The sequence below is a fragment of the Calidris pugnax genome, unplaced genomic scaffold (assembly GCF_001431845.1).
Source record: "Calidris pugnax isolate Ruff unplaced genomic scaffold, ASM143184v1 scaffold107, whole genome shotgun sequence".
In the NCBI taxonomy this organism is placed as follows: domain Eukaryota; kingdom Metazoa; phylum Chordata; class Aves; order Charadriiformes; family Scolopacidae; genus Calidris; species Calidris pugnax.
The window spans coordinates 927385-950771 of NW_015090901.1; the positions used below are offsets into that span (position 1 = coordinate 927385).

The following is a 23387-nucleotide window of genomic DNA, read 5'->3' on the forward strand; positions in this document are numbered from 1 at the left end:
TGGGTGGGATGTTGAAGGCACAGGAATAGTTCGGACGCGAAGGACCGTTCTGCAGGGAACGCTCAGAATAGAGGCAATTTTTCCATCAGCTCCTGTGAAGCTTGAAGTAGGTTTTTCCTTTCTTGGTTTACCTTGCGCTCAGGAACCTTTTGTAGTTTTATTTATTTAAAAGTTGCAGTAGCTATATTTATAAGCCAGGTTGTTTTAATAAGTGTATTTCCAGGGATTTTTACTTGGAAATGACCTTGGTTTTGTTTCTTTTTTCTTTGTTTTTTTTCTTTTTTTTGTTTAGGATGCAAATGAAATACTGCAGTGAAATATTTATAAGAACTTAGTTATTAGTATGTTAAAGAAATCAAATTTGGTTTTAGCAATTAGAAAAGGAAAAGAAATTAAGGCTTTTTTGCAGTCATTTGCTGATTAATTAGGGGGACTACAGTGAATCTCTTTTCCAGTGAGCAGGTTTTTATTTAGGAAGAGGGATTAGGGAGATGGATTCTGCATCTGTGATGGTGATATTACTGTCTTTTTCGTAGCAACCTTTAAAAGCCTAATACATTAGTAAATCCAAAGGAGATCACTGTAGGTACATGTTGTGCAACAGTGGTTTTTTGTCTTTTCAGTCACATGTATGTTTTAGAATGAAATTTACCAAATTACTCTTGCAATTTGCAGACAGTGTCTTTTGCCCGTGTCTGCTTATTTTAGCTGATGTTAGAATTTGCAGATGTGCTAGTGTAATTAGTTGGTGTGTCCTTTTTTTGTGGATGTGTTTTCTGTTGCTTTGAATTTTACTGCAAAACAGCTTCATCTTAAAGCTTTTACTTGATATGCAGCTACTGTCTAGTAAACAGTTTATCTTGCAGAGTTTGGGAAATTTAGAGAAGCAGCATTTGTGGGTGCAGTGTGTGTTTCCACATGTTCTTCTTAGTTGGCTTTTCATCTTGTTCATGTTGTCTCGATCATCACCAGTTCAGCTGTACTAATCTACTGTTTATTAGTCATGACTCCTGTTTATTAGAATGTTTTCCTTATTTTAGACAATAGAGGAGACTTATTTATTTACTGGCATTTCAATGTTTTCTTATACAAGTGCTTCTGGAGTGTTCACCGACCATTGGAATGATGGATATGTATTTATTTTTGCATCCTAACTTGTATTGATGACATGGTTTTTTTTTTCCTGTTTTCTCCATAGCTCTCTTCTAAAGCGTGGAATTTCATGCTTATTATTATTAATAGTTTCTAATGTGGTTCAGATTACAACTTAAATTTTGCCAGAGTAAGTAGGTGGATAAGGTTAGGCTCAGTATTTGCTTGTAAACGTGTATAGTTGTGTCTTTTACTCTATCCAGAGTTTGCTCACTGAGTTAAAAGGCAAACTTTCTATCATGTTGAGTGTTTTTAACAGAGTGGAAATAGTTGAGGATGTCGTGGCTCTTTCAGATATTCAGTGCAATTGTGTCTTCCTGACAGAAATGGAAAAATTTAGAAATATATTCTGCAAATTTGGCTTATCAATGTGCAGTAACTGCTGTGAATTATCTCAATTCCTGTTCCCTGGATGACTTTTCACTCTGTGTACTATTTTACTTTGATTCAGTTTTAGTTGGTGAAAGCTTTATTGAATTTGAAGGGGAAGCCTTTTGAGGGTTTTGAGCCCAAGGGGTTGGCTTCTAGAAAATTCTGACTGTAATCCTCCAAGATTTCTAGCAGGACTGTGGGGAAAGGGCTGTTTCAGTTCCATTCTGTGAGATTCGAAAGTAGGTATAAATTAAATCCCTGTGTGTAGCTTAAGTAGATAAATCTCCATAACGATCTGAGTCCTCCAATGGTGAATCTTCAAGATGCTCCATTACTATGAAGGAGTAACCTGTGTATTTTGGTAGATGCCAAGTGATTGTCTCTCACAAATAAATACTGAATTGAAATTTGTTGTGTTTTGCTGGGTTTTGCCTAGCGCTCTTTCTTTTGATGTCACCCTCATTGATCATGTAAATAAAACAAACAACTTCTGGAAACAATAACAAAATCCATTACAAATAGGTTTTCCCCTTTGCTTACCAGGGGTACCCCAGTTCACATAACTGCCTTGAGAGGCAAACAAGTTCTCAGAAGTCCTGGTTAAACATCTTTTACTTTTATGTTTGACAGCGTAACGGTTTTAAGTGTTTGAAGTTAGGCCTGCTTAGCATGACTAATACAGCTGTGTGTTGGCTTTAGACATCTGAAATGAATGCTTCAAGAAATCATGTCAAGTGTTCATATGAATCTACTCTCGCTGTATCCCGATATTTGCTCTGCTTATATTTCTGTCTGGTTTATTTCAGGAATTTGCAGCACTTACAAAAGAGCTAAACGTATGCAGGGAGCAGCTGCTTGAAAGGGAAGAAGAAATCGCTGAACTGAAAGCAGAACGAAATAACACGAGGGTTAGTTCCTTGTCTTCTCCAAGATTGCAGTTCTTAAAGCAGCCAACTACGTTGAGAAAAACAATGAATGCTGAATTTGAAAAGCTAAAAGTGTTTTTTTCCCCCTGATATTTGCACATGGATCCCTCTGTGTGTTGATTAAGAAAGTTTGGAAGGTTCTGTGCAGCGATATTTGCACATTGGATCCCTCTGCAAGCACAAATAGTGATTAAGAAAGTTTGGAAGGTTCTGTGCAGCTCCAAACGCTGCTGTGCAGAATCAGGAAAAGCTTGTAGGACGGCCCTGCTGGCTGTCACTCAGCTTGCTGCTCGTTAAAAGTTTTGTAATCACACAACACCCGAGATCAGCGGAATAAAGCGGCCAAACTGTAGGGATCTGTTCCAGCAGCTCAGCTGCTGCCAGCAAAAGAGTTGCTCTCCCGTTTAGAGCATTTCCTCTGTGTGTCCTTCTGACAAGCGGGAGGTTCCTCAGATTGGTGGTAGAACTGAAAAAACCTGTAGAAACCTCATTTAAAAGCTAAACTCAACAAGAGAGGTAGGAAATGGGTTACCTCTGATAGCTCTTGTAATGGGTGAAATGATAAAAACAGATTCTTACACTTCATGTAACAGTCGTGTGGTCTCAGATTTGAAATTTAGAACTCAGTGCTTTAGGAGGCAAAGTTTTCTGCAGCTGTAAAAACAGGAATAAACGTTGTTCCTTTTTTTTTTGGTTGGTTTTAGCTGTTACTGGAACATTTGGAGTGTCTTGTCTCCAGGCACGAGCGATCTCTCAGAATGACTGTTGTGAAGAGACAAGCTCAGTCTCCAGCAGGAGTTTCTAGTGAAGTAGAAGTTCTCAAAGCACTAAAATCTTTATTTGAGCACCATAAAGCCCTTGACGAAAAGGTAAGGAAATACGGTAGCGAACATCTTCTCATCCTGTGCCCACTTCCTTCTGCGCAGATCATGCAGTTGTTGGTACTAAAGTTGTAGAAGTCAGGTCCTCAGAACTTTTTCCCTGCCCTAAGATAGTGGCTTTGCTAGAACTGCACTAGTAACTGAAGTTACTAGTGCCCTCCTGAAGTGATATGTGCTTCATTAACTGTGCTAATGTGAACTAAGTGTAGTTTAGGAACAATATATTTGTTGTAGGAATGCATACATTTGCTTACCTGCACAATATCAGGGTTTTTCATTGTGTAATATGAGAAATGGCCTAGAGAGAACAGGAGGAGAGGAATCTGCTTACGCTGTGATATTAAAGAAAGCTGAATTCAAGGCACTCCGCCCTTTCGTTGTGCCTGATGTTGGCAACAGGATGTGCAAGTGGTGAAGTTCACTGTGAATTTTGCTGCCAGCTCATCGTTTGCTTAACTTTTGTGACCCACGTGTCACAAAAAGGCTGGCAAATGAGTTTCTGTGGAATTCTGTCTCTTCTTCCTTGTTGTGACCAAGCAAAAAAACACACACTCTGTGCCTTATGACAGGATAAGCAAATTCTGGTTTTTGTAGCGTTATGTCTCATAAATGTCTCATAAATGTCATGGAAATTGTGTCATTTGCTATCTGAAATGTGGTGTCAGCATGGCAATAAGTGAAATTGATTTTTTTTTCTCGTTTGAATGATTTCAAATTATTTGACATTAACTCTTTCAGGTAAGGGAGAGGTTACGAGTAGCACTTGAAAGATGTAGCTTATTGGAAGAAGAACTAGGTACTACACATAAAGAGGTAGGTGTCTTTTTTAAAAATAAATCTTATGTGTACATTGTGGTGTTTTAGTCAATATTTGGACATGGTATTTAGTCAGTTATTTAGTATCCACTTTCACTACTTGTTTTTGATTTTTTTTTTTTTGCCAAATGGGATAACTATAATTTTTAACTTACTTTGAAAAAAATCCACAAACCCCCACCCCCTCTCCCCCAAGCCGACAGAAAACCCCAACAAAACAACAAAAAGAGTTCCTGTGGCTGTAAAATAAGGATTTTTGGGTTGCAGTGGCATAACTTTTGAAGTGCCTGTGCCATATTTTATTAATACATACCTTGCAGTAGAATCAGTAATTGTTTTGCTCCTTTGCTATTGCAGCTGTTCCTTATATTATTAGTGAGAAAGGAATTGACTTGAAACAGATGTATGTAAACTTTTCCTTTCTTTTAGTTAATGATTCTGAAAGAGCAAAATAATCAGAAGAAAACACTTCCAGATGGGATGCTGGATATAAATCATGAACAAGAAAATACCCCAACTACAAATGGGAAGGTAGAGTTACATGCTTTTTTTAAGCTGATTTCTGATTTTTAATCATTAAATATAATAATTTAATTTTAAGCTATAGTGAAAGATTTTGAGTGATGCTTTAAATTACTACAATTTCAATTTTTGCAGTCTATCCAATAAAAAAAATTATCTTGGGGGAGGGTTGTTTACAGGCAAGTAGCAGTTTGTTTTTCAAATTTCTGTGTAATATGCAAATACTTTTTCCTTTTCCCCCTGTGTAATAGCGATCCTCTGATGGTTCTTTATGCCACGATGAAAACCTTGCTAAAGTGATTGAACTCCAAGACATCATAGATAAGCAAAACAAAGAGCAGACACAGATGAAAGAACGTCTTACTGCTTTGTCTAGCAGAGTAACGGAGCTGGAAGAAGATCTTGACACAGCTAGAAAAGACTTAATAAAATCTGAAGAAATGAACACAAAGTTACAGAGAGATGTACGAGAGGTGAGGAATAAACTCTCAAAATTTGGGTAGTCACAAACGCAATTCCTTTATAAATTTCAGTGTCATTGGTGCTCAGTTGGGCCTCTAGGCTTTTGAATGTCTTTGGTTTGATAGGTGACGTGGAGCACGACAGTGAAAAGGTAAATAGCAGATCAGGGGTGTAATATAATAAAGACCAATCTTCTTAAGCATTCACCATTTTTAAAAATAAAATAAAAAAGCTAATTGAACTTGTAAGCCTAAGTGAGACTATTCTTTCTTCTTCATTTTTTTGCAGAAAGAAATGAGTATGTAAGACTCTTTTTTGTTTATGAGGTTTTTTCCCCCCAATTTGATCACTTAATCTTGTTTCTTGCATAGACTATGGCCCAAAAGGAAGACATGGAAGAGAGAATTACGACTCTTGAGAAACGCTACCTCGCTGCACAACGTGAAGCTACATCTGTGCATGACCTCAATGATAAACTTGAAAATGAAATTGCCACTAAAGACTCCATGCATCGACAGGTTGTATTTTGAAATACGATATTAAGTACATTTTGCTCAGCATAAAACTGATGGACATAATTAATGTTCATACTGTACTAAAGCTTTTACTTTTAGGAAGATAAATCTCATCTGTAATGTGCTATTGTTAGGGATTGTTTTTCAGTAACTGGAGGAGTGCATTGTACAGATTCTAACCGTGGGAATGAGGATGAGACAGTTTACAGGAAAGAGGAAATGGTTTTGAGCTTTTTAGTGTACTTGATCTTGGTGCAACTGGGCTGTTCTCCCTATTAACTGGAGATTTACGTTGCTGTATGTGTATCCAAGCATTTTTAAGTTGCTGTATGTGTAACCAAGCATCTTTAGTTTCATGTGTGAGAATTACTCATTCTAAGCCAAAACAGTTTTAAAATTTGTGAAGTTTGTAGCAATTATTATAGCCTATAAGAGAAGTAAACATTGCCTTACTGAGGAGGAAATTTGACACGTGCTTGTCCAACTTAAAACCAGAAATGGTTATTCAGCTATTCATTTTCAAATTAGAGGCAGCCAGGCAACTCTTAGTCAAAAAGAGAAGTCCCTTTTAATGTAATTTTTAAAAGAAATTGCACACACTTTAAAATAAAATTTGTGGTAATATGCATAGTGTTATTTAAAATATGAAGGAATTTTTTCCTTGATGTAACTCAACGCACAGCCTTGACACTGGAAATTCACAACTTCTTCTGAGCTGCTTCCTGTACTGTAACTATGTCTATTTGTGCTGCTTCCTGTACTGTAACTATGTCTATTTGGTGATATAGTTGCGTTCAGAATACACAAAATTTTCTGTAGGAAAAAATTTGTAGAGAAAAAAGTTCTGTCATGTCATGAAGGGGAGGATGCCACAACTTTGGTTATGAGACCACTTTTGGACAGTTTGTTCTCCGTAGGTCTAGTAAAGGCAGCAATCTGTATCCTTACCTTCCTCTTTGAAAATTAATTACCATTTTAACACTTAATATTTGCTGATCATAATCCTGTGTAGAGTGAAGATAAGAATAGGCAATTGCAAGAACGACTGGAACTCGCTGAGCAAAAGCTGCAGCAGACTTTGAGAAAAGCTGAAACTTTGCCCGAGGTGGAAGCTGAGCTGGCACAGAGAGTTGCAGCACTTTCCAAGGTGAGTCAATTGGAGGGTGTCCTCAAGACTCTGTCTTCTCCATTGGTGTCCTGCTACACAAAATCAGTTCTTAAAGTCTTGGGTTTGTTATATTGTGTTTCTGGTTTTCGTCCAGCTGGTTCAGAAACTGTTTCTCCTTGTTTTCTGTTCATCTCTACAAACGCTCTGATTTACTTTGGGTTTTTTTCTTTACATTTCTGCCCTTTGGAACTTGAGCAGGTTTTCTGTTAACTCTGTTACGTTATGGAAATGTCTCTCTGAATTATTACTTTGTTGCTTTTTATTAAAGTTCATTCAACAGTAGGCATAAAAACTTTTAAAACAAGAACTGTTTCTGGAAGGGAACCCCAAATTTCTTCCACTGTTAACTAAATGGAGAGAGAAGTAATGGTACTCATTACTATTAAGATTTTTGGAAGGTTGCGAATGGAATAATGAAGTCTGAAGAATTGTATGTAGTAACAACAACTGAGCCTTTTCGTGTGTGTGTGTGTGTGTGTGTTTTTCTTTTAAAGCCTTAGTTTCATTTCTTTCCCTGTTATCTTTCCTGTCCCTAACTGGCTCTGTGAATTATTACTTTGTTGGTTTTTATTAAAGTTCATTCAATAGTAGGCATAAAGACTTTTAAAGCCAGAACTGTTTCTGGAAGGGAAACCCAAATTTCTTCCACTGTTAACTAAATGAAGAGAAGAGAGAAGTAATGGTACTCATTAATATTAAGATTTTTGGAAGGTTGCAAATGGAATAATGAAGTCTGAAGAATTGTATGTAGTAACAACAACTGAGCCTTTTCGTGTGTGTGTGTGTGTGTGTGTTTTTCTTTTAAAGCCTTAGTTTCATTTCTTCTGTTTTTTCTTTTAAAGCCTTAGTTTCATTTCTTTCCCTGTTATCTTTCCTGTCCCTAACTGGCTCTGTAGTCTGACCTTTTGTCTCCTGGGAGCTCTGCTGCTAAAGATGCTAAAGTATTGGAACTTACCACCAAGCTTAGGAAGGTAGAATTTGTATCTTAGTCCTTGTTTCTGCTTGCTGCTTTCTGCTTTGTCATGATTACTAACAAAAGGTCATATTGTCCAGGCTAGTGAGGAAAAACTGAAAATGCACTTAGTTTTTATTTTATTTTATTATTATTTTTTAATTCTTGGGGATATGAATGAACTGCTGCTGTTGCAAGCTCACTTGCAAATAGTAGTTGATTCATGGTACTTGAGGGTGAGAGGCTTCATCATTTTGTTACCTACCATATGAACTCTCACTAGGTTCTTGTAGTGACAGAAAGGCATCTGTTCTGCATTGTGTATTACCATGAACGGCAGTTGCGCAAAGCATGTTAGATATATTATCATGCTTCAACGTTTCTATGCTTTTAAAACCTTTTTTTTTAAAAAAGCCCCACCAAATTCTAACTTCCTTTTCCAATTGACAGGCTGAGGAAAGACATGGCAATATAGAGGAACGACTGAGACAGATGGAAGCACAGCTAGAAGAAAAAAAAAAAAACTCCACCAAATTCTAATTTTCTTTTCCAATTGACAGGCTGAGGAAAGACATGGCAATATAGAGGAACGACTGAGACAGATGGAAGCACAGCTAGAAGAAAAGAATCAAGAACTACAAAGGGTACCGTATATATTATTGGCAAAGATACAAAGCTGGAAGAAAGAATCTCATTCCCTTCATGGCTGCCTACCATTCAGCAAAGCTGGTTTTATTTCTTATCTTTAAAATAAAGCCAGAGTTTAGGCTGGCTGTTAGTTGGGACATTTGAGGCCACTGTACTATGGCTAACCTTAAATCTCCTAAAAAAGCTGAAAGTCTCCAATGAAAGTTTGGAACCGCCTCATTGCTAGTTATACTTTCTAATGAGGAGACAGATCAAAAACTAGCTGAATTAAATGACTATGGAAAAATTGGTTCCTAGGTTATAAATAATGGAATTGGCTCTGAAATTTGCTTTTTCTTGAAGTGTAAGCTCAAATTTTCAAGCTTCTGATCTTGGAGCAGTTACTGAAGTTTTAAGTATCCCCTGTACTCCCTTAAAGAGCCATGGAGGTACATGCAGTATTCCTTATTCCTTTAGAAAAATATTTCCATTCTTGAAGTTTTAAGTATCCCCTATACTCCCTTAAAGAGCCATGGAGGTACATACAGTATTCCTTATTCCTTTAGAAAAATATTTCTATTAAAGAAAATGCATTTGGATTAAAGAAAGCTTACTGTTTTTACAACCTGGAAATTGTTATAGACGCTGTAAATTTTAAGTTATTTTAGTAGCTTTTCTGTATCTTAGGCTAGACAGAGAGAGAAGATGAATGAAGAGCATAATAAACGTTTGTCAGAAACCGTTGATAAGCTTCTCTCTGAATCCAATGAAAGGCTCCAGCTTCATCTCAAGGAAAGGATGGCTGCTTTGGAAGATAAGGTAACGAGTCACATTCCAGCAGATACATTAATTAGATGTTCAACACTCTGTAGTGATTTGTGTATTTTTCGATATATCTAATTTCAGCAAATAAATACGAAATCCTTTTATTAATAAGTAGTTTTTGTTAAGGCTGTTTTCTAGTGAGGATTTGGAAAATAGGTTCTTAAAATTCTTTTTATTTTTGAGGTTGCCCCTGGGCATTGTTCTACAGTGTTGAGAAGGCATCGTTTAAGAAGCTTTATCCTTTCCTAGTTGACTGGTGTGGGCTGCATAAATAGGCTCAGCCAGTGTAATACAGGAAGGCTAAAGAATTAGGACTAGAAATTTGGCCTTTTTTTCACTTCGGATTCTTTTATTTCCCACTGTTTTTTGTCTGCACGGGTTCCCCTGAGTGGTTGTGGGATTCTTGGCAAGTTGAAACAATCTTGCATTTTCTCCCCAGGTCGATCATTTTGAGGCAGGTTCTGTGTAAACGAGCTGTTCTCTGTGGTGTTGATGCACATCTTGGAGCGTTCCCCTGTATTCTATTAATCTTCTAACTTGTGACATACTTTACTCTTTCTTTCCCTTCTGCTTTTGGATGTAGGTCCTTAGGGACTTTTTCTTCCATGTGTGCCTTGAAGTTAGATTCCCTTATTCCCATTGAACAAAGCAGTGTCTTCTGAAGTAGCATTTTGCTTGATGCCACTTTGAATTGCTTTGTCTTGGAGGAAAAATGCACTTTGTTCCTGTTACTAGAGGGTGAAATGACCATCTAGGGAAATGCTTCAATGAAAGCTGAGTGGGTTTTGTTTTAAAGTCATTGCAATAAAATACTTCAATATATAATGATGTATTTAGACTTTTATTAAATGTTCGCTTTCTCTTGCATGTGTGTCAACTCAGTTCCCATCCCTAAACCAACAGTCAGGTAGCTGACATACTCCTTCCAGAATTCCAGGACCATTTCAAAGATTTAGTTTGTTCTTTTCCCTGCTTTCTGTCCTTCCAGAATTCCAGGACTGTGCTCCCATCAGATCATTACAAAGATTTAGTTTGTTCTTTTCCCTGCTTTTGTGCTCCTGAAGCTGAGGGGAATTGGGTAGTGCACGACAAATCTAGGTCCTACTGATTTTTGTCCTTTGAGCTGATGATGAAGGTGCTTGTCAGCTGGCATCTAAGGCTGCAAACTTTGTCCTGTGGTTTTTTAGTTAACAACACTATTTTCAACATAAAACTCTTCCTAATCCTACAGAAATTCTTCTTATGGGCCGTGTTATGATATCAACAAGGTTGCTTTGACAGTCTTTATAGATTCCACTTTTGAGAAACAGCTGACTGCACTTTTTTTTTAAATACTTGGATACTGGGAGGGGTGTGTATGTGTTTTACGGTTAATCCTTTACCCTTCAAACCCTAACTACCTTTGTGAATAGCAAGGAAGATGTAGTTGTCCTTCACTGTGAGTTACAACTTCTAGAAAAATATTCTGGCTGTGGCTTCCTGCTCATTCTTTTATGATAAGTTGGGAAGAAACATGCACGTAAAATTTTAAGACTTTCTTTTGCTCACTTTTTTCCCCGAATGATTTATTTGTTCACATATGAAACTTTATTACACATTTAAGATGCAAATAATGGTATAACATACCTCAAGGAAATGTGTTTAGCAGAACTTTTTGGCAATGGTGGATAAGGAAAAGGTGACAGTTAAAAGTTTCCTATTAAGAGGAGGAATCTCTGATATTTTTTTTTTCTTGGTGTCACATACTACAGTCAAATACAATAGTTGAAATTCTTTGATTGTTGTGGCTCAAATGTGTTCTAAATTCTCAGATGATTCTTAGTCTGAGTTTCGAAACTGCTTTGAGTAAAGAGATTGTGGTAGTCATAAGTATTTATATTTACTGGAGTTGTTTAAATGTCATGGTATAACTGTAAAGAGGACAGCTCTGATGTTAATGAAGACCCATAATTCACTGAGTGTTGCAGTTCCAGAGGTATAGTACATCCCAGATATTACTGTATTGTAATTTTGTAGGCCAGACAATTGAAAATAAAATGAAAACCTAATGATGACATCAAGTAATGCCTTGGTAACTGCTCACTGAATTACTTTGAATTATTTTAGCAGCCTAATTATTCTTTTTTTTTTACTAGTTTTGTCAAACAGAGCTTTAAAAGGCTGGTATTGGTATTAAATTTTTATGGAACTTATGCTGTTACTAAATCCTTTATTTAGAGGGCTGTACACCTGAAAGGAAAAACCTTCCAACTATAATCAAAGTGAAATGATGTAAGCAGTAAAGTATCTGTACCTTAAGATGCATCTGTATAGTGTTGACTGAAAGTTTTTGATACTCATCTTGTTTATGGTTTAAGAGTTGAAAGCTTTTATAAGTATATTAATTTGTGATACATTTTATTTTAGAATTCACTTATTCGAGAAATTGAAAATTCCAAAAAGCAAATAGAGGAACTTCAGCATGAAAAGGTATAAACCACATTTTTTGAAATATTATATTGGAAAATATTTGCTACATAGCAGGGTCAGATTTGAATTCCCCCATAAAATTTAACATGACCTGGTCTCTTTAAAAGTAGGGGGCTGTTACTGCTCGTTTTATGGTGCTGTGGGACTCAGTTTTATGAGGGTTTTATAGGTAATGTGTAGCTTTTTACCGAAACACTTACCACACTTCTGAATATGTGTAGTGGCTGGATAGATTGGCAATTTGCCAAAGTTTGAAGATTGCATAGAATTTTTGTAAAAAGATACATAGTTTTTTCATGTTGTTCACAATGTATGTATGACCTTGAACAGAAAAAAGAGAAATACTTTTTAATATTGGGTGTTTTCCCATAAGTGTGTCGTTGTTTTTTTGTTTTTTTTAAAAAGCATTCAGTATCTTGAAGTGCTTATTTGACTGACAAAAATAAAGTTTTCAGAACTGGGAGGCAGGGAGAGCAATATTTATGAGACTCAGCCTCTTCTTTGCAATCCCAGCTGCCTGGTGTTCTGCTTGTCCTGGAACTGACAAGTTCCCTTCTTGAATAGTGGTTCCCTTTCAATTCATTGCATCCTTAAGCAGTGGCAATTGATTTTTAATGTCATGCTATCTGTTCTGAAATAATACTTATTGTTGCTTATTAAACCCCAGGTGTACTGCATCTCCCCAAATCATTCCAGTAATTAGTGAGGCCAGACTGTAAAGGCTGTGCTTCTGTAAGGAAATGAAGAATGCATTCAGAATATTTTGCAGAATGTGCTTTGAATTTTTGCAGTTTTCACACAAGGGCACAGATGTTCATCATCAGCCACTTTTTATTAGTCTTTTTGTTGTTTACTCATTCATTGGATTTCTCTCTTGTTAAATGCTTGGTTTCTAGAGCGTGTAAAAATGTCCAAGTTAAAAGCGAATGCGTTTAGAACCTTTTGTGCACAAGGCTTGAAAAATCTTGTTTCTTATTAAATATTATCAATTACAGTAATGTTAATAATATGTGAATTTTATTTAGTAGATATTTTTAAAAAGTATGTTATTATCTATTAATCACGGTGCAGACAGGCAACAGAATTATTCTTGGATGCCCTTTTCTGACGGTGCTGTATTGTGTGTAGCAAAAATAATTTTTACATTTTATGTCATTGAAGGGCATGTTTTAAAATGTTATTTCTGAAAATTGTTATTACCTATTATCACGGTGCAGACAGGCAACAGAATTATTCTTGGATGCCCTTTTCTGACGGTGCTGTATTGTGTGTAGCAAAAATAATTTTTACATTTTATGTCATTGAAGGGCATGTTTTAAAATGTTATTTCTGAAATTCATAGAAATGGGGTAAAAAAACTAAATGGTAATTAGTTATTAAATGTTAATAAGTCAGTATTTAACACTGTTTTGCTTTTTTTTTAAAGCATATTGTTACGTATTTTATGTATTTATTTTTACAGGATCAACTTGTATTAAATGTTGAAGCATTAAGGGCTGAAAATGACCAAGTGAGACTCCGAGCCACATCACTTCATCATAGGTACCAGCACTTGATTCTAGTTTAGTGATATCTCATTTCTTTAAAGTCACTTTGCTAAATTTAATTTTGTCTATTATAACTGAAAATGCTTTATTCATAGCTATAAAACTTTATAGCTGAGCATTCTTTGTAGAGCATATAAAGCACTTTTAATACTGCTTAAAGAAAACGGGCACTGGTGAGACAATAGGAATTACTTGGGTGGGTTTTTTATGGTTTGTTTTCTCCTTCCTTCTCCCTTCCTGAGAATAAAATGTTTCTTTGTGTTCCAGCCGACCGGATTTCAGATACCCTGTGACATCCTCCTCTGTGCCTGACAGTCACACAGACTCCTATGGCACCTCCTCAGTCTTGAGGCGTCCCCAGAAAGGACGTTTGGCAGCTCTCAGAGATGAACCTTCAAAGGTAATAGAACTCTGAAATTTAAAGTAAAAATAGAACTTGGGCAAAAAAAAAATAATAGATGAGGCTAATCACACAAGCAGTTTTTAGAATAGGAGTACATAGCAATAAACTTATATATATATATCCTGTTTTACTAATTCTTGCACAGCTACTAGTCTTTTTAATTGTTAAAAAATAATTGCATGTTTATTATTTTTAAGTCCCATTTGTATTAAGTGTGATAAGCCTGTAAAATACAGTTTGAAACAACCCTACTTTTCATGTCTGTACACTAATTAATTGCCCTTCTGCAAGCAATTTTAAGTCCCTTTCATGACACAAGTTCTCATTACATAAAGATGTTTCTGGATTTGATAGCAAAATTCTACTGCAATTTTGAGTGTATATAGCCAAGATACGTGATATTTTAATTTATTCAATGGGGCTGTCCATTTTTAAATGACACTTAACTGTAAGATGCAAAGTTTCCTACATTATAGCTTTTTTTTTTTTTACATTTCTCTAAACTGCTGTCTTGATGGATGCATTCAGCACGTAAGTGGGCTTTTAAAGAATTGTTTTAAACATCTTGAAAACCAGTAGAGATGTTTTTCCCGTTTGGATTTGGATTTTAATTTGAATTAATTCTCTTAGGTTCAAACTCTGAACGAGCAGGACTGGGAGCGAGCCCAGCAGGCGAGTGTGTTGGCAAACGTGGCACAAGCATTTGAAAGTGATGTTGATGTGTCAGATGTTGAGGATGACAGGGAGACCATATTCAGTTCGGTTGATCTGCTGTCACCGAGCGGTCAGGCTGATGCTCAGACTTTGGCCATGATGCTTCAAGAACAGTTGGATGCAATCAACAAAGAGATCAGGTACGGTCTAGCTGCTGTTAAGGTTTTGCTAAAAGTGAGTTTCTGTGACGCTAGAAATTCTTTTTGTGTGGTTACTTGGAAAATGGTGGTTGCCCATTCAGTTTCCTGGTGTGGGGAGTTGACAGAAGCAACTAATATGCTTATATCTAAGTACTATTTTCTGGTTTTCTTAAGTCTCATTTATGGAAGGGATTGTGTATTACTATTTCAACAGAAACCCCTGCGTGGTGGTAATAGCAGTGCGTTCACCACTTTTTTCAGAATGGATTAGAAGATTTTTCAGTGTGGCTGTTTTGCTGCCACCTCCTAATGCCCAAGGCAGCCATTCTGTTTATATGTTACTTGTTTAAATCATAGAATGGTTTGGGTTGGAAGGGACCTTAAAGACCATCTAGTTCCAACCCCCCTGCCATGGGCAGGGACATTTCCCATCAGACCAGGTTGTTCAAAGCCCCACTGAGCCTGGACTTGAATGTTTCCAGGGAAGGGGTAGCCACAGCTTCTCTGGGCAACCTGTTCCAGTGTCTCACCACCCTCACAGTCAAGAATTTCTTTCTGATGTCTAATCTAAATCTCCTCTCAGTTTAAAACCATTGCCCCTTGTCCTACTGCTACACTCCCCATCTCTCCTATAGGCCGCAACGTCATATTCCTTTGAAACTTTTTTTCAGACTTATACAAGAAGAAAAGGAAAACACAGAGCAGCGTGCAGAGGAGATTGAAAGCAGAGTGGGTAGTGGAAATTTGGATGCTCATGGCCGATTCCGGTCCATGAGCTCCATTCCTGCTCCCTATGCCAGTGGATCTCTTGCTGGTTCCTCCCCGCCGGGCAGTGGCCGCTCCACCCCGCGGCGGATCCCCCATAGTCCAGCTCGGGAAGTGGACAGACTCGGTATCATGACACTGGTAAGTATCTATTAACTTTAATTTTTTTTTTTGGAAGAGTGTTCTTTTTCTCTAGGAAATGGGTTGTTTGATTTTTCCCCTTCCTCTCCTTCTTACTCAGCTGTATTTTTCCTTTCTCTAGGTTTTTCTACTGCTTCCTTTCAACTTCTATAAAAAGTGTAAGATACAGTCATAATGATTTTAGGAAAAACGTTCACAACTCAAGTCTATTAATTGGTCAACATCTCATGCCTAAGTATTCTGTCTGTTGTTATGGTCCTTCTGGCTCCTCTTCCTAGAACAAATAATGTTTTCTTTCAAACCCCTGGTGCAGCATCCTGTTTCTCCCTCTGCTTTAAACTTTATTTTTAGAGTCCACTATTCCACTAAAAAGTGATTTGCATATATTACATTAACCTTGAAGATAGTGGAGGTATCACAGCTGTTTTATGAGTGCTAGTGCCTTGTTTTAGCCTGTTAAGACTGGCAGGTAAAAGAAGTATCTGTTAGACCTCGTAGCTGATGAATTAGTAGCTTGGGTTTAGCAGTTCAGTGAGCAGAAAAAGATGGATCCATTCTTTTGACATTCATATGACTGCTTAGAAAAATTAATCCTTCTAGGAGCTGCTTTATGCATGTAAGCCTACCTGGAAAAACAAGATACAAGTTTTCCACTTTTTGTTCTTCCATAAATGTTAAGCAAACTTAAAAGTTCTCATATCTGGAATAGCTTTCACTGAGGTGCATCTTGGATGAGCAAGCGCTCTCCAGGAAAAGCTCCTTCTCTAAATTAGCCCTAGATACATTCCTTTGTCTCCAGATTTGCATGTGCATTTGGAAATGGTACTTCCTACTTGTACATGCAACACCATATTTAAAATACTTTATTGTCTTGGATTACTGCACCTGTATTGATGCCTACACTATGCCCATCAGTAGCCAAGGAACGTGTCCCATCGCTGTAAGAGCAGGTGGATTGTAAATGACTGACCTGACTCATTGGGGTCTCTTAGCTGGAATACAGAAGTTTTTAAAAACAACTAACTACTTCTGCTGGCTTTTTAAAATGAATGTGTATGTATACCAAAAAGTCTATTTTTTTCAGAAAAAAAGGAATAATTTTGCCTTTCTTGCGTTAAAAAAAAAAAAGTAAATCATTGTACTAGGTATAGCCATATATCCATGGGCAAGCACACTTATTTTACATAAACTAACAAATTTCAAAATGTGGACTGCTTTACATTCAATTTTTTCACAGTAATAAGTAGTTAAGCTAAGTACTTCTTTTACAGAAAACCATAAACAAATTTAAGTAGCTCTTTTCATGAAGACTAGATCAGAAGAACATTTTGCGTTAAAATTTAATGTAACTGAACAAAAGTAAAATAGTTAGGTTCACTTTAAATCACAGGAATTGTGACTCAAAGGCACTTGATCCATTGTTTGCAGTTGCATTTGTCTGACATTTTAGTACCTGGCAACTGATTTGTGAAAACATGAAAGCAAGAAGCTACGCTTCTAGAATTGCAGCACAAGAGCTTTATAGAAACTTCTTGAAAGGTTTATGAAATATCAGACCGAGTTCTCATGGGGTTTTTCCCATGTTATAATAGAAAGTTGCATTAGTTTATGAGCACAGTGTCAACATCAGCTTAATGCCAACTGCAGCAGTGTTAGCTGAAAACCCCTCATGATTTAAATTAATTAAAAAGCATCAACATGATAAATTGTGAAACCTATAGCTCTCTTGAAAAGTTCTTCTGGGCATTTTTTATTTCATATGGTAAATGTTTTAATTTTTATAGATTATCAGATTTAATAGGTGAAAGATCCAGGAAGGTTAAAATGAGTCTGCTGCGCTTTGTCTTAAGAACTTGATGGGGGACTAGATGATCTTTAAATGTCCCTTCCAAGCCTTTGGAAATAATTTGTCCCCAGATATTATGATAATTATTATATAAATTATCTCAGTTAAGCTTTTGTCAGCATCAGTCTGAATAGTTTGATAACTTGTTTATGTAACTCAGGGTGCAGTGGCAGAGGTGGGGAGCACCTTAGAAGTGAGTTACAAAGGAGAAAATAAAACCTGTGGTAGACTCTTGTACAAACATTCCAGCACTTTAAACTTAGTAAAAAGTACAGAACACTCTTGATGTATGGAAAACAACTATTGTTGGCACTCTGGCAGTTATTAAGGTATGGGTGCTTTTTCTGCTGTGTAGGAAGCAGCTGCAGGAATCACTAAGGTGTGAGGAGGGACTAGTGCAGAGAACGTATGAAGCTGCTGTGGTTACCATGGAGGTTGTAGAGTTCAAGGCGAGTCTTTGTCGTATGCCAGGAAATCCTCTCACTTTTTAAAAGCAACACCTTATGCTCCCATGTGCTTTGCTGTTTTTCTTGCCGAAGATAATGCACGTTTTATGTGCTAATTTGCCTGTGGTACCAATACATTGAAATATCTACGGTATTTCTGTAGATAAGCAGCTCTAAGTCTTAATTATTTTTTTTTTCGCTCCTTATCCCCTCTTCAGGGATACATTTAAGTAATCTGTGATTTGAAGAGTACTTCATACTATGTATCCTTCTCTGTGCCATTGCTGTAATTGTTATTTATATTCTCCCTGATGTTTTGTCTGTAGTAGTTGTTTCAGTCTGTGCTACAGTTTACAATAAATATGGCTTCTCCAAATTTCTTTTCTTTGCATGCATCTATCAGCCTAGTGATTTAAGGAAACACCGTAGAAAGGTAAAAAACTTTAGTTTATTTACTGCTGTGCCCCTTCATCTCCTTCCTTGTCCCCTAACTCATCATTGGGTAACAGGAACATAAAAGAAGGCATTTGCAGGGTAGCCTTAAAATAAAGCAAGATTATATGCTCTTTGATATTAAATGTAAAATGGTTTATCATAATATAAGTGTGGGTTTGTTTTGGTTTGTGGGATTTGTTTGGTTTGGCTTTTTTTTGCTGGTATGGGGGACTGTTTGATACCACTACTTTGCAATCTGCATGAAACAATATTTAATTTTAAAGATCTGTTAGTGCACACACAAAAAAAGTCTTAATTTCTGTTATTCAAACTTTGAGATAAGCCATAGCCCCAGGTACGTAGAAACTGACTTCGTAGAATTGATGAGCTTGCTAATGATTGTCTAAAACACATAACAATGAGAATCCAGATGCTGCTTTTTCACACAACTTTTTGGTTTTCTGTCTTAGCACTTGCTTAAACTGAAGTCAGGTGTATTAGTTCCATGGTGCTCAAGACATTACTTTAGTTCTTAGCTCTATGAGTGAATAAAAGATGAGCGCGCTACTTGCTCTTTTCACAAGCTAAGACTGAAGTTTAGTAGTTTGTCACTGAAGGTAACAGAAAATATAAAAAGAAGTCAAAAAATAGGCAAGTGGAGAATGGGAAGGCTAATTGGAATTATTTAGCACTGAAATAACTGATTTTTTTCCTTTCAATATTTTGTGTAGTGTTGGTACTGTGTTCAGACTTTAACATTTCTAACTAACCTCTCAATTTTTCATTCATTTTCCTTTAGTCTCCAGCTTCTAGAGACGAGGTACGAGATGATAAAACCACAATAAAATGTGAGACATCACCACCTTCTTCACCTCGATCTTTGCGTTTGGACAGAGTCCAAAAAGGAGCTTTGCATACAGTGAGCCATGAAGATATCAGGGACATCCGAAAGTAAGTAGCTGTGAATAAGCCACACCTACCAGTAACCTCGTATTTCAGATGATCAGAATAAAACCCTAAAACTGGAAATACAGGATTTTAGTCTAGATATTGAAGTGTTTCTCTAGAGTAAAGAGCATGAACCCATAAATGGGTGATTATGTTACATAGAGAGTAAGAACACAGATTTTGTTAATGATCAGAAATGGCTTTGTGAAGAATTCTTCTGGAACTCAAGGTCTGCATTAAGTTTGCTTTAGAAATGCAAGACATACAATTCCAGTCATCTTTCATAGACTGGAATTTAGCTATACATTCAGAAATAAGTTGCAAAATTACCATCATTTTGATTGACGGATGTTTTTTTCAAAGTGCCTGGGTATCTGGGATGGATTCCATTCAAGTATTTAAAGCTTCCATTATCTGCCTCAGTTTGTCAGGAACTTGTGTTGTCAACTTTGTTTTCTGAATTGCACTTCACACACTTTAATTCTTATTTCTTAATAAAAGTAAGAATTGCCTCGTAGTTCCATGCTATGGCATATAAATATTATATCCCTTCCTTTCTTGCATGATTTAGTCTTTTCCACTGTTTTTTTCTATTTAATGACATGTATTTTAGAGCTATGTTTCTTTTCATGACTCATTAAAAGGTGAAATTAGATGTTGTTAGTGAGTTACTGAGCTTTTAACTTGCACAGAAACCTGAACTTGTCTTTCACTATGTTGCCAGTGAATTTGGTCTACGTGTGCTTCTTTATGACTTCTTTTTTTTTTGGTAAAGCTCAACAGGCTCACAAGATGGGCAAACAAGTAACCCTAGTAGCAGTAATAGTAGCCAAGATTCACTTCATAAAGCCCCCAAAAAGAAGGGGATCAAATCCTCTATTGGCCGCTTGTTTGGCAAGAAAGAAAAGGGACGACCTGGACAAACAAGCAAGGAGTCATTAGGACAAGGTTGGTTTTGTTTTGTTTTTCTTCACGGTAGGAGAGAGAGTGTGTGAAAGACTAAATTTTAGGATGTATATATCAGTTTGTACGTATTTAGGACTGATTATTTTGATGATGTACAGCATTTTGTGGAATATTTTTATACATCATTTTGATGGGTATTAATTCAACTAGAAAATGGAGGGTTAGATGAGCTTGGAGGTTTGGCTTTGTACATTTCTGATCAGTAGTATTTGCAAAGAATTACATACTTTTCTTCAGGAAAGCAGTAGTGATTTTGGAGTTATAACTGGCCAAAACTGAGAAGATAAAAAGATTGGGTTTTGTTTTGTTTTTTTGTAGTTGGCATGGCAGAAGGAGACGGTTCCTCTCAGGATGCATTAGGTCTCAGCAAGCTTGGAGGTCAGGCAGAAAAAAACAGGAAAATGCAGAAAAAGTAAGTTATTGAATATTTTTAATCCTTTGTTGTTAAGGTATTGCTTTGTTTAAAAATGTACTGTTTTCTCTTTTTTTGTATTGTTTTGGTTTTGCTTAATATGGTGCTACTGTGTTCATGAATTTTTTTCATTTCAAGTTTGTCTTGATATTTTCTCTCATGCATTTTAACAGCTGAAATCTTTTTTTTCCTTGCACTATGCCCCTGATTTCCTTTTTATATATTGTGACTATTTCCTTTTTTTAAGGCACCTTTTCAGTGTGTGTCCAAGAAAATTTTTAGTTTAATGTTTACCTTTTGAGAATTGTGTGCTTTTTTGTTCCTAGACTTAGAAGAGATGAAGTAAAGGCTTTAGTTGTAGGTGAAAAATAGCTACTGCTACTAGTACAAATCTTGACTTGATGCTTATATGGTATTACAGGAAATGCTAAAATTTATAGAAGTAGGATCAGGCATTCTTTGCATTTTTCCACCCAAAGCTGAGCCGTGTTTCTTGTGCTTTTGTTGCTTCTGTTCAGCTGTCTTTGCTCTGTGTCAGAAAAGCTGACCAAGATCCAGATACGTTTTGCTTTTTTAATTGCTTTCTGAAGACAGGATAGTGAATGTTGAAAAGAAAGCGTGCTAATTTTCTCTTTGTGAGAGATTTCTTACAGTACCTAAGTTTTATTAACAAATAAGAATAATGCCTGGTGACTGCTAATGAAAGCCAGCAGCGTGTTGGTTTAAAAAGTCAGAATGGAATGTGGTTTTGTTTGTATAACAGAGCACTCAGCTGTTTTTCTTCAGACTGTTACACTGAAGGCAACCGTACGTTATTATGATCTGGTATTTTCCCTTTTCTACAGAGCTTTAAAGTCATACCACATCTTGGTTGAATAAATAATTTTAATCTGGTCATACCGAAATAGGCCTGTTCTTTGAACAATATAGATCTTTCTCAATACCAGCAACAAATTGCATTCTAGGGTAAAGCAATCGATACTGTCTTGCTTTAATAAACGCAAGAAATGCAGTTGCAGATAAATCATGGCTTTTCTTTGTAAACATTCTGCCTTTCAAAAATTTCCTGGTATTGCTTAAAAGTAGGCCTCATGGCTGCGTGTTGTTGATTGCTTAAAATGCAAGCGTCTATATTAGACAAATGAGAACTTTTAGTTTGAAATTGCCTTGCCTAGTAATTAAATATGAGTATGTGCTTATTCACAGGAAGGTGTCTATGATTCAGATATTTCAATGAAAGTGGGTATGAAACAAGACTGGGATGAAGATAGATATCATAATATTTAGTTTTATTACTCTTATTGCTGAGAGCAGCAGCAGGGCACATTGAACTTCCAGAAGAAGCAAATTTTACTATTTTAAAAATTCCAGCAAGATACTTCAATCCAGCTGTTTTCAGAATCCTGACAGGTATTCTGAATGTAGGAAGCAATATTATTGCAGAGTGTCAAAGATCCCTTGCTGCCTTCGCCAGGTGCTCGTTATCAAAAAGAAAAAGCAGTGAAGCTGCTCTGAATTGCTTTTTACTTTGATATTGGAAAAGGGTGGGGTTAAAATAAATACTCAAGGCCGACTGTTTGCTTATAAAATTCTGTATTCAGCAAAAAGAATTCCAGTTACCTGAATGCTTGAAACAATGACGGCTGTTTCTATTTATAGTTGTCTCTAATCCCTATTTGCTTGCTTATCTTTCTGATTTCTGCATGCATGCATACAAACAGGCCAAGGGCAGTATTCAGTCTCTTTACTAACAAAAACCTATTTATAGTTACAGAATTAAATTACAGTATATGTTATTTGTCTGGTTTTGTATGCTTTTGAGTTCAGTTTAATCCTAGATTTATATTTTTCCTTCATTGTTTTATTTTCCTTTTGTTTACCATTTCATGTGGTAGAGCAAAATCAGGGTAAGTTTATATTTATTTTATGAGGTTTGTTGTGAAATTCTGATAAATCTCCTTTGGGTTTTTTAGCAAGATATTAAAAGCTCTAACTTTTTTCAAAAAAGTCTAATTCTGAGAGGAGATGCTAGATTCAAAAGAATTTATGTTGCTGAAATAAATCCAGTGTCAGTTAGTTCAATGTCTTGTCTTAATTTGCATGGTGTGAATTTTTATAATGCAGATATTAAATGGAATTAGTTTTCTAATTTGGGGTTTGAGAGTTGTTTAGCAATAGTGGAAATTTGTGGCAGTTTACTTCCAACGTAGATGTATTTCTGTAAAACCCTCGCTCTTTGTTTACTAAATTTCTTTTTAGTGTTTTGTTCATGCTGTTCATCTTTGTGAGCTGTACTATCGACAGTGTTTGCCACAACTGTATTTGTGCTTTTCTGTGTACAACACAATAAACTTAATACTGTATGAATCAAAAAGGAAGGCAACCCTAAATTTAAGATAACTCTCCTTAAAAAAAAAAGTTATACATGAAAAGTTTATTACATACCTGAAATCAGTATATAATACAGATATTAACTTTCCATTGATGCTCTGCCTGAAATTAATCTTATTTTCATCTCGTGTTTTGGTACTGTTGCCTGTTTTTACACCTTGCAAGTCTGTCATTCCCATCAGTATCACTCTCTTCACCACCTTCCCTGCAGCATTTTTTCTTCTCTTAACTTCTTCCAAATCCGTTGTCTTCAGTTCCGTCCAAGAAATCTGGAATAGAGCATTCCCCTTTGGCTCCAAGTTCTGGATTTATCCATTCCCATGCTGTCTTGATCCAGTGACAAAGTGATGTGGCTCCGGGCTGCTTTATTTTCCTTGTTTGGGTCAGCCTATGCTTGCCAAGAGCCATTCTAAATACAAATACTTTAAATGGTCTTTAAAGGGCCTTGTGCGTTCGCTACTACATCAAGCACCTGCAATTTCGACATCGTTCCTCCTCCCATATGACCACAATTTCTTTGTTCTCCACAGCTGGTGTTAGATGCCT

The 23387-nt window shown here is 36.4% G+C and overlaps 1 protein-coding gene across 9 annotated transcripts in view; it reads left to right on the plus strand.

The window, feature by feature from the left end:
• PPFIA1 (protein tyrosine phosphatase, receptor type, f polypeptide (PTPRF), interacting protein (liprin), alpha 1) overlaps positions 1–23387 on the plus strand; it is a 66009-nt gene that overhangs the window by 24965 nt on the left and 17657 nt on the right. For 4 of the 9 annotated variants that reach the window (XM_014948861.1, XM_014948867.1, XM_014948863.1 and 1 more), the window contains exons 3-21: positions 2331–2432; positions 3155–3319; positions 4070–4144; positions 4577–4678; positions 4921–5142; positions 5503–5649; positions 6659–6793; positions 8327–8410; positions 9081–9212; positions 11625–11687; positions 13150–13229; positions 13502–13634; positions 14166–14168; positions 14268–14491; positions 15163–15397; positions 18093–18122; positions 18924–19075; positions 19848–20020; positions 20357–20450. In XM_014948861.1, coding sequence (XP_014804347.1) covers positions 2331–2432; positions 3155–3319; positions 4070–4144; positions 4577–4678; positions 4921–5142; positions 5503–5649; positions 6659–6793; positions 8327–8410; positions 9081–9212; positions 11625–11687; positions 13150–13229; positions 13502–13634; positions 14166–14168; positions 14268–14491; positions 15163–15397; positions 18093–18122; positions 18924–19075; positions 19848–20020; positions 20357–20450 — 2351 coding nt within the window. The remainder of the gene's footprint in view (positions 1–2330; positions 2433–3154; positions 3320–4069; positions 4145–4576; positions 4679–4920; positions 5143–5502; positions 5650–6658; positions 6794–8326; positions 8411–9080; positions 9213–11624; positions 11688–13149; positions 13230–13501; positions 13635–14165; positions 14169–14267; positions 14492–15162; positions 15398–18092; positions 18123–18923; positions 19076–19847; positions 20021–20356; positions 20451–23387) is intronic. The other 5 variants (XM_014948865.1, XM_014948862.1, XM_014948869.1 and 2 more) reach the window with 3 other exon arrangements.